This window comes from Prosopis cineraria, unplaced genomic scaffold (genome assembly GCF_029017545.1).
Source record: "Prosopis cineraria cultivar Desert tree isolate PC_DT_omini unplaced genomic scaffold, ASM2901754v1 PC1, whole genome shotgun sequence".
Lineage (NCBI taxonomy): Eukaryota > Viridiplantae > Streptophyta > Magnoliopsida > Fabales > Fabaceae > Prosopis > Prosopis cineraria.
This window is the reverse complement of record NW_026555332.1, coordinates 10,935,869-10,947,446: the sequence shown is the minus strand read 5'-3', so window position 1 is coordinate 10,947,446 and position 11,578 is coordinate 10,935,869. Positions and strand designations below refer to the sequence as shown.

Below are 11,578 nucleotides of genomic sequence, written 5' to 3'. Positions count from 1 at the left end.
AAACAAAAGAGAAACGAAGAAGCAACTAAAGAGCTGTGCTAGTGTTTGGAAGATTCAAAGATTTGAAGTGTTTTAGAGCTCATAAACACTAGAGGTAAGTTTCTTAAGCCTAAATCTACCTTTCTCTTCCATTTTATTTAGATGTAAAGTTAGGGTTTAGTTGAAAATGATGATTTTTGATTCATAAAGGCAATAAATTCAAACTCATTAACTTAAATAGAATCATTGAAAGTTGATTAAGCTAATGAAACTTAGCATTTATGATTTTATGATGTTTGGTAGCTGGGGCATTAAATACCCGAAATTCCACCTTAATTATGATAGTTAGGGCAATGTGGCTTCGTTAATAGTTATATAAGAGTTTAATGAAGTTAATATGAGTTAGAGTAAGCTACGAAACCCTACAGGTATTTTTATATGATAAGAAAATGAATTTTAAGAGTGAAAAAGTGTTTGAGTTAAATGTGGAAAACTATCGAAAAATGAATATTGATGAAGCATATTGTGATTTATTGATGAAGTATATTGTTATTTATTGTAGAATGATTATATTAGTACCATTCAAGTTTCATAAAAGCTTTAGAAGTATATAATTGAGGGGTAAAACTTTTGACTTTCTAAAGGCTTGAGGTAATTAAATTTTTTTTTCTTGCTTATGTGTGTTAATTAATTTATTAATTTATATTTGATAACTTAATCGTGTGAGATTGAATGAAAATGTAAATGTGACATGATTCCCTTGAAAACCTACTTTGTTGGTCTTATAAAGTTTAATGACATGCTTTGAAGTTGAATGATGTAATTTATTAATAAAGTTCAATGATTTTGTCTTGCTCTAAAAAATATTTTTTTTCTTAAAAATTATATAAAATGTAATTAAATTTGTGGAATAAATTACCAAAAGTGATAATAAAAAATTTATGAGTAGTGGAGAAATTATGTTGAAAATGTTAATTATATAGATGAAGAATAAATAATGACTGAGAATTGAAGACTGATATGTCATTAATTTTTTAGAGAATGACATGATAGTTCAGTCTAAAAATTTGAATTAATGATATTTAAGTTTTTACAATTATTTTAAATAAGTAATAATAACTAATAACTATTGATTTAAATGGTTACAATTCAAAAATTATATTTAATATTTATATAACTTATTTTTACAATTTTTTAAATTCTTATTTTTAATTTATTTTTTAGAAATATTTATTATATCTTAATTATTATTAATTTAATATTTTTTTTACCTACAAATAGTCTATAATCCTTTCTCGATTTTTTTCCTTATTTAAATAAAACCTTTACTAATTACCATTTCTCAAGAAAAAAAAATTACCATTTCTTTTCTGTCCGTTTCTGTTCACAAAAGAAGGGGGGGGGGGGGAGAATGAAGAAAAGAAAGCCCAGCTCCAAGGCGTGAACAAGATAGAAACCCCTAGTTTGTCTTCCTCGTACTCTCTCTTCAAAAGAGGAACCACATAAACTGGTGCGAATCTGCTCTCCCGCGCTCCGAGACGAAGACTGTCAACATCTCCGAAGCCTTTCATAAGGCAATCTACTGCTTTTTGAATCAATTGCACAGGCATGCTCATGAGGAGGAAGAAGATGGAGCAGCGCTTCACCTTCTCCTTCTCCTCCTGATTTCATGGCCACCTCCCAGCATCGCTGCGTTTTTGGTATTCCTCTTTCCTTAAAACCCTGTTTTCTTCGTAGATTTCCAGTTATAAGTTATGGGGGGCTGAAGAATTTTGGGTAGTGATGGGAATTTCGAAGTTTTATTCTTTTATTGATTTTATTCCTGTGATGGTTTGACCTTTAGCTGTTGCAAATTATGACGATTGGTTTGTTCCTTTGGATGTATTTTAGTTGGGAATATACCGTATGATGCCACAGAGGAACAGCTTATTGAAATCTGCCAGGAGGTTGGGCCTGTAGTGTCATTCAGGTAAGTTTTGATGGAGAAGCCGTTATTTGAGAACTATAGCATTTCTTTTTTTAAGGGAAAAAAATAAAAAATTGAAATTTTGACTGGTTGAGTTTTATAAATGATTGCTATACTGTTTGGGAAGAGTAGGGAAACATTCTCTGTAGTGCAAAAATTAAACTTCTAACCGTAGATTGATGTCTTCAATAGGGTAAATGTAGTTACCTTAATCTTGAGATCTTTGCAACTCAGATATTCTTATATTTGACATTGAAGTTACTATAGATGACTTTATTTTACCAGCTTGATGGAAATTGTTCCTTAATCCATCATGAGAAGGAAGTTAAAAGCTGCTGCATATTTAGTATGCCTCACATGCATTTGATTTGTATACCTTTAATGGTTAAACAATCATCCCCCCCATGTTTGTAGTAGTGGATAAGGTTCATTTTCTGACATAGGTTTTCCTAATATTTTTTGAAGTTTTGTATGTTTTTATTCAGAAAGAAATATTTGGTTGAAGTCTTTTATTATTATGTACTCTGCAGATTAGTAATCGATAGGGAAACTGGAAAACCAAAAGGTTATGGGTTCTGTGAATATAAGGATGAAGAGACAGCTTTAAGTGCTCGTCGCAACCTTCAGGGTTATGAGATTAATGGGCGGCAATTGCGTGTTGATTTTGCTGAAAATGACAAAGGTGCTGACAGAAATAGAGAACAGGTAAGATGGTAGAATTCATTTCCCAACAATAATGTAACTCACTTTGCCTTGTCATTCACGATCTATGTTTCTTTTAAGAAATGATCAGATTCATGATGAAAAAAAAATGAGACAACTTAAGTCCTTATCCTTCTATCTGCGCTTGTCTATGCTAGTCTTAGTAGAAAGCTTCTTTGGACTTGTTTATCTCAGCCGTTTTTGATGTTCTAAAATTCTTGGTCATTGAATTTTCTTCACTGTGCGGAATGATGAAGTTTTAATCAATTGAAATTTTACTTAAAATCACAAAATTAATTCAATTATCTATCATTGCTATTGTCATTTACTATGGACCTAAATTTAACACGAGCAGGCTTGTTTCCGGTAAATGTTTTATGATTTCCTAATACATGGATTGCTATGCTTATCAAATAAGATGAGGCTATCAAAATATGGAAGTGGAGAACCGTTCTTTTACTTGAATTTTCAGGCACTAAAAGGGCCAAAAGGCTACACTTTTCTAGTGAAAGAGGAGTCTTGTATGACCACTTTTTTCTGGGGAAAGAGGAGGCCATTTTTTTTTCCTTGCTGATGTGAGGATTAGATTCTTCAACGTCAGAGAAGAAATTAGTTTAGTAATCATGATGGATGTTTCCTATCTTGCTTAAACTAGATGTTTAAGTGATTGATTGATCAGTCAATTAAGTTATAAATTCTGAACATATGTTCTCTTGAACGAAACAACTTAAAAGAGATTGTTGTTTTTCCTTAATTCTTGGTAAAAACAAACAAAGCTGAACCAGGTTTTCCTTCAGAGAATAAAATTAATAGCCTTCATAAAATTCAAAATTGATGCAAAAGGTATCTTGGATCCTGTAAATAATTGTATATTTTTGCTGTTGTTGCTTTTTACCTGTTTTGCTTTTCCTCATTATAATTGGATGAATCAGTCATGCTCCAAATGTCAGTTACATGAAAATTTTAAATGGTGATTGTTTTTGTTACAGGGTCGTGGTGGGCCTGGATTGGCAACAAATGTTGGTTGGTTCTCTATCCTTCTTTAGTTTTTGTGATTAATTGTCTCAGGCTATAGACACTGAATAGTTTCTATCATTTCTTTTCATGAACAATGTACAAAAGACCATCAGAAACAACTAGCTGGGCCTGTTGTCCATGGGGAAGCTGCTCACCATCAACCTATTGGTCTTCATATTGCTATAACAGCTGCAACCGTCATGGCAGCAGCTCTAGGAGGGCCTCAATCTGGCATCCCGGCAAATCAAAATGGTTTGCAGGGTCAGTCTGGATTGACCCATGACCCTTTAACTCTGCATCTGGCCAAACTATCCAGGAATCAGTTGACTGAGATCATCTCTGAGCTCAAGGTAAGTGTTGGGTTAAATAATTTCATCTTGCACAAGTTACCATTTCTTATTATTTTTTTTGTAATTTATAATGACGGCAGGCAATGGCTACACATAACAAGGAGTCAGCTCGTCAGTTGTTGCTTTCTAGACAGCAGTTACCTAAGGCTCTTTTTCAGGTTTGGACTTTTCTCCCTTCTCTTTTCTTAGTATGTTTGTGCAAGAACAGTTCTTTAATGGTTCACTCTTCAAAAAAAAAAAAATCATTTCTTACTGTTACTAAAAATGTTTAATCCTGTTCCCATTAAATTTATATTGCAAGAAATTAATGGTTGAAGCATTTAGTGATTGCTTTTGCCATAAATAATAGTTTTCTGTATTTGCAGGCACAGATAATGCTAGGAATGGTGACCCCGCAAGTGGTATGTTTCACTACCTCAAATTGTTTTGTTCGCATGATATTTATCCCTTTTACTTTCTTGTTGTTGTTCTTATTATTATTATTATTATTATTATTATTATTATTTTATTTGCAGTTACAAATGCCAAACCTTAGGCAAGTTGCAGGTGAAACCTCACAGCCTCCAGTAGATGAAAGCCAGCTAAGTCAGTCAGCAGTTCTTCAAACGCTATCTGGGCTGCCTTCTCATGCGCAGATCAAGTTGCAGTCTAGCTTGATACCCAATAGTCAAGAAGCTCAAGTCGGCTCTTTACATCATAATTCTTTGGTTCCTAATCAACTAACTGCACACGCAAAGCCTCCTTTGCAGCCTCGAATGCTGCTTCCACAACATTTAAGCAACCCTTTGCAGCCAGGGCATTCTAGTTCATCACTTCCTTCTGTTCGCCCACAGTCTTTATTCAGTTTGCCTGTTAGACCACCAAATCAGCCCAGTTTGTCTATTGGACCACCAGTTCAGCTGGCAACATCAACTTCTCTGAATCAGCAAATGCATTTGTTGCAGCATTCAGGGAAGATTGGTAACTCAAGTGTAGGACAAAATATTTGGATGATTCGTCCAGATGCAAGCTTTCAGGTGGGAGCCAATTTTGTGAATTCTGTCTTTGTTTTATTGTGAAACAAGCCAATAGGAAATGACATATACCGATTTACCCTCTATGCTTAGGCCTAGGCCTCTGAAATGATATAAAAGAAAGTTTTTTGGTCTTACGGTACTGAGAAAGAGTTGGTTATTTGAATGACCTTTTCTTGCAAAAGGCCAGAGATGTTTCAAAAATGAAGTCCCTGCCCCCACCCAAAAAGACTAATTTTACAGCAAGACAAACTCAGCTTTTTGTTTGGTACTCGGAAGCAAATTAAAGTTATTTTCTTTACAACCTACCCTGGTTGCATTTTAACATTCTGACTGCAACTTATATTTCTTACCATGCATGGATTTGCAGAAAGATCATGCTTGAGTATGATTAACATTTTTCTGCACCACCTGACTACGTTATAAATATTGAATTTTAAATTTAAGATGCTCCTGAGCTGTTTATGTGTAGAAGCTGTTTTTCTGTTTTCTTCTGTCAATGTAGTGTATTAACACATGCTTCTAACTTTATTGATTGAAACAGCCTGGCCCATCCATTTCATCAGGCATTCCTCAGTCAATTGGTCGGGAAGCTGACAGGTCAGCTAAAGTTATTGAAGATTCTAGTTGGGCCAAGAAAAGTAGTCCATATTCAAACATTCCTCATGGATCAGGAGAGAAAGCAAACGAGTCTTCAGAACCATTTAGCCATCCTGCAAAGCTGATTAAATTGGATGATGGAAGGAACTCCTCTTTCTCCACAGGAGTCACAAATGCGCCTGTTTCCAAGGGATCTTCCCAAGTTCTTGGAAGTGGCTCATTGCCTGTAAATGCATCTTCCAAATCAGAAGCGCGATACCCTGAGCAACAATCCTCTCAGGTTTGTGTAACTTGGTGATCTGTTCGATGCCAATGCAAAATTTTCTCAAATTTTGTTTTTGTTTTGTTGGTTTGTTTGAACATGAATCTGATAATTATCCTCAATCATAATGATGGAGTAGTTGGTCAATCATTGTCACACTTCAGAATTTCTTACTGGTATTGAAATTTTGGAGTAATTGGTTTCATATTCCATTATTTTGAGTGTTTTCATATTCCATTATTTTGAGTGTTTTCTTGTTCTATTCAATAATGCAATGAACTTTGTTCTACTTGTTTTTAGAGTTTTATTTACCTTTGGTCTTTGCTTGAAATAGTTTTGTTTTCAAGGTCTCTTTTATGCATTTGCCAAGATTTCTTTCATAAAATTCCTTGTTGCACCCGTAGAGGGACTGAAAAGCTCATTTATATGAACTTATTTCCTGCATAACTTATATGTTTTATCTAAAAGGAGGATATCTTGTCCACCTTCGTTCATTCATAGTACCTCTTCTTTCATTCTAATTGTCTCTCTCTCCCAAGCCCGGGTAAAGGAGGAGGGTTGTGTTAGGCCATCAACAGCCAATGTAAAAATTTGTTGAATCTATCATGAACATGGACAATAGACGTTATAATGTTAATGATAGGTCGTTGCCCGTAAGTAACGCGCTGCATGGCTCGAGTACAGTGATAAGTGAGTTAGAGCCGCTGCATCGGCGCCCGGATGTAGTGTTAAATGAGCAAGGGCTACCGCGTCATTCTGGACGCACGCGGCTAAAGAAGTTAGTCCATAAGAGCAAAATTAGACTTGGTACTTGGAATGTTGGGATATTAAATTGTAAATCTGTAGAGGTTGTAGGGGTTATGATTCAAAGGAAAATCAATATCCTTTGCTTGCAAGAAACAAAATGGCGTGGAGAAGGAGCTAAGGATATTCAAGGTTTCAAACTTTGGTATACAGGAAAAGTAAGTGCACGCAATGGAGTAGGCATCATTATAGATAATGAGTGGAAGAAGAACGTTGTAGAAGTTAGCAGAATTGGAGACAGAATTATTTCTTTAAAAATGATAATTGGACGTGAGACTGTTAATATTGTTAGCGCTTATGCGCCGCAAGTCGGGACAGAAGCCAGTTTTAAGGAATTATTTTGGGAGGATCTGGAGGGGTTGATTCGACACATACCACAGAGTGAAAAGATTTTTATTGGAGGAGACTTTAATGGGCATGTCGGGAGGGAAGCTGGTCAGTATGCGAGGGTGCATGGTGGTTTTGGTTTTGGAGAGCAAACAATGAAGGGCAAACTCTTCTTGGTTTCTCATTGGCGTATGATTTTAAGATTGCCAACACTTGTTTCAAGAAGAGAGATGAGCATCTCATCACTTACAAAAGTGGAGCCTCAAGGTCGCAGATTGATTTTCTTTTGGTTAGGAACACAGATAGAAAACTTTGTAAAAATTGTAAGGTGATCCCTGGAGATGCTGTAACGACACAATATAGGGTCCTAGTCCTTGATGTGTGTATTATGAGTAAAATCCAAAAACGTCGACAAGTAGTAACACCAAAGATTAGGTGGTGGCAATTAAAAGGTGAGAAGCAAGATATTTTCAGGCGAAATCTTTTGGATAAAGGAATTTGGGATTCTCAGGGAAGTGCTAACATCATATGGGAGGATATGGCTAAAAAAATACGGGAGGTTGCAAAAGTAGTTTTGGGAGAATCGAAAGGTTCTGGTCCGAGAGATAAGGAGTCTTGGTGGTGGAATAATAGTGTACAGGACAAAATCAAGTATAAGAAGAACTGTTTTAAAGCCATACATTTGTGTAACAATGAGGAAAATTGGGAGATACCGTATGGCTAAGAAGGAAACTAAGAGAGCTGTGGGTGAAGCTCGTTCCAAAGCTTTTGAAGAATTTTATAAGAACCTTGAGACGAAGGAAGGAGAGCAAAATATTTATAAGATTGCCAAGAGTAGGGAAAGAAAATCAAGAGATCTAGAACAGGTAAGGTGTATTAAGGATGAAGAGGGAAGAATTTTAGTTACAGATGATGAAATTAAAAATAGATGGGAGACTTATTTTTCTAAACTTTTCAATGATGGAGAGGATTCATCTAGTAACTTGGAGGATTTAGTAACTGGTGAAGGAGAACAAAATTTGTCATTCTATCGAAAAATACGTGATAAGGAGGTAAAGGAAGCTCTTAAGAAAATGGCAAATGGTAGAGCTAACGGACCTGATTGTATATCTATCGAAGCGTGGAAATGTTTAGGTGAAGAAGGGGTGAGATGGTTAACTAAGTTATTTAATGTGATTTTACGGTCCAAGAAAATGCCTGATGAGTGGAGGAGAAGTACATTAATTCCTATTTATAAAAATAAAGGAGATATTCAGAATTGTACTAACTATAGAGGGATTAAACTCATGAGCCACACAATGAAATTGTGGGAGAAAGTAATTGAGCACAGGTTGAGATTGGAGACAAGTATTTCTGAGAATCAATTTGGTTTTATGCCAGGTAGATCAACTACAGAGGCGATTTATCTACTAAGGGGATTAATGGAAAAGTATCGTTGTAAAGATAAAGATCTACACATGGTTTTTATTGATTTGGAAAAAGCTTATGACCGTATACCAAGAGAAGTGCTTTGGAAAGCGTTGGAAAAAAAAGGGAGTACGGATTGCTTATATTAAAGCCATACAAGATATGTATGAGGGGGTAAAAACTAGTATAAGAACGCCTAGTGGTCAAACAAAGGATTTTCCTATAAAGATTGGACTACATCAGGGATCATCTCTGAGTCCTTATTTGTTCAACTTGATTTTAAATGTTTTGACGGAACATATTCAAGAGGAAATCCCGAAATGTATGCTCTTCGCGGATGATATAGTTCTTATAGCAGAGACAAGAGAAGAGGTTAATTGCAAACTTGAGTTATGGAGGAGGACATTGGAGTCGAAAGGTTTTCGTCTGAGTAGAAGTAAGACGGAATATTTATATTGTAAATTTGGTAAAGGACTATTCGAAAATAATTTGGAAGTGAAATTGGGAGATCAAATTATACCTCAAGTGGAAAAGTTTAGATATTTGGGAGCCATTATTCAAAATGATGGCGAAATCAGTGGAGATATTTCACATAGAATTCAAGCTGGGTGGTTTAATTGGAGAAAAGCTAAAGGAGTTATTTGTGACCGTAAGGTGCCTAATAAACTTAAAGGAAAGTTTTATCGTACTGCTATCAGACCGGCAATGTTATATAGTAGTGAATGCTGGGCTCTAACGGGACAGCAAGAGCATAAAGTTGGAGTAGCAGAGATGAGAATGTTACGATGGATGTGCGGACATACACGTAAAGATAAAATTCGAAATGAGCACATACGTGAAAAAGTGAGGGTGGCACCTATTGAGGAAAAAATGGTAGAAAATCGGTTGAGATGGTTTGGGCATGTACAAAGAAGACCAAGGGAGGCACCAGTGAGAAGAGTGGAACATATAACTTTGAGTCCGATTAAGAGAGGTAGAGGAAGGCCTAAGAGAACACTCTTGGAAGTTGTTGAACGTGATCTCTTAATTAATAATATTTCTAAAAGCTTAATAAATGATAGAGCACAATGGCGTCTTGCAATCCATGTAGCCGACCCCACCTAGTGGGATAAAGGCTTGTTGTTGTTGTTGTTGTTGTTGTGTCCCCAAAATAAATCTTTTTTGGACATTGGTCCAAACAAGGTCTTTTAGAGATTTGGTTCAGTTCAGTTTTGGTCTAAATAACTAATCGTGTAAGAAAAGAGCAGTAAGAGTACTGTAGTTTTTTTCCCCTTTTTGTTTTTTTTTTGTTTTGGTTGCATAACAATTGCACTATTTTTATTAATTTACATGGCTGCTATCAAAATTTCATGATGCTTGTTGGTAGATTTTAATAGTGTTACCTTCTCTTCAAATAATAAAAGACCAAATCGAAAATAAAGACCAAAATTTAAGAGACTAAATGTTTCATTATCTCAAAAATGAAACTACAAGATCACAACCAATCTTGAGTTTGCCACCAACCTTTTAGGGATTGGGACAAAACCCCCTAACTACAGTTCCTAAACACACTATGTACTTACGTGTTCTATGAGAGTCTTAAAATGAGGTCTATTCCTAGCATTAAACAATGACCTAACAAAATAATTAGAATCAATTACAATACAATATTATCTTCTTCAATCCTACCAACATTTTGGAGATTTGCAGTCCATTCAATGTAGACCTGATTCCCATTATTGTGCCTTCAATCTTGGTTTTCTCCATAGGAAGAATGTTTTGCAGTTGACCATGTAGGCATGTAACGGGGCTATAGATCTAAACCTGCATTTTGATTTATTCCTTGGCTTAGTTTTGTCACAGCCACAAGTGATGCTCCATCCCTGCCATATGTTGATAACCGAATCAAACTTGCCATAAAATGTCGTTTGTTTTTTTGCATTGATCTACAAATAGGCTTCATCAGGTCTTGCATCCAAATATGCTGCCATGATGTTAATGGTCGCGCTTGTTCTCTGAACAACTTCTACTGGATCAATCATTTATTTATGTTTCTGGTTTCTGTTTATTCCGACATCCCATATTGTTGAGTAGTGGCAATTATGACTTTAATTCCCATTCTTGGCCCTCATCTATCGTCCAGCTTGCGAGGCCAACATACATTTCCTTATAACATCTTTTGACAACTTATTTCTGCCATTTAAATGTCACCAAAAAAAAAATTTGATTAAATTGTTTGACATGTAAAATTGTTGATTTTCTCTCACGCTCACATGCTTTTAAATTTTGTTTGGTTTGGATCAATCAGTTTGCTTCTGTTCTGAAACACCCTTAGGGTTGGATATCATCTGTAGTTGATACATAATGTATCTGTATTGAGTCATGATTGGGATCAGAATCCAGAACCATGAGATTCACTCGTCTGTGCCATAGGATTGATTATATGATGCTTGATCCCTTCTTGAAATGAAACTAGAACTGAGTTGATTTGCGTTTGGACCTCAAACCCATCTTTGATTACCAACTTAGTATTATATTTGTGTGCATTATACGTGACCAAAGAAGTCAGTAATTCTATATAGGTGATATCATTCTTGTCAATTATCTTGTCAGCCTCAGCTTCCACCTGACGTGGAATCGGTTTTACTGGCAACAAGTATTGAGTCTTTACGCCGGAGCAATTGAGTTCCTTGCCACCGGAGCAGCAACAGCAGGTGTTACAGCTTCAGCAGGCTCTCCGGCGAGACCAGATCCAGCCCTCATAGCAGGCGGCAACATACGAACACTTCAAATACGCAGCAACCTGGCGGCAGAGACGGTCCGTTTCACTAACCCTTGCAATTCCCAGAATCTGTCTGAAAACCATCAGGCAAGGTTGCTTTGTATATTAACACTTGCTTAGATCAAGATTCAAATATTTAAAAATTTTGTGAGCACCATTGGATTCTTATAATTTTCCCCCTTCTTACATCTCATGTAACAGTTAGGAGCTACAAATGAGTTTATATGAAATTGTTTTAGAAGAGAGAAATTGGAGAATAATGAACTTTGGCCTTGAGGACTCTCTCTCTCCCTTGCCTAGTCCCTTTTTCTTTTCTCTTGTGAACAACATTGCCTTTGTTATTTGAATTACGTTAATGTGTTTTTGTTTGGTTGGAACTTGGAAGAAAAA

General features: G+C 35.7%; 1 protein-coding gene across 1 annotated transcript; it reads left to right on the top strand.

The window, feature by feature from the left end:
- The first annotated feature begins 1,410 nt into the window (after positions 1 to 1,410).
- LOC129290376 (cleavage stimulating factor 64-like) lies at positions 1,411 to 11,250 on the top strand. The gene is given in 11 exon segments (XM_054927134.1): positions 1,411 to 1,679; positions 1,870 to 1,948; positions 2,476 to 2,650; positions 3,637 to 3,670; positions 3,770 to 4,014; positions 4,095 to 4,172; positions 4,380 to 4,415; positions 4,530 to 5,030; positions 5,572 to 5,907; positions 11,020 to 11,070; positions 11,073 to 11,250. Coding segments are annotated over 11 exon segments (1,665 nt in total). The 5' UTR covers positions 1,411 to 1,648; the 3' UTR covers positions 11,172 to 11,250.
- The last annotated feature ends 328 nt before the right edge of the window (positions 11,251 to 11,578 follow it).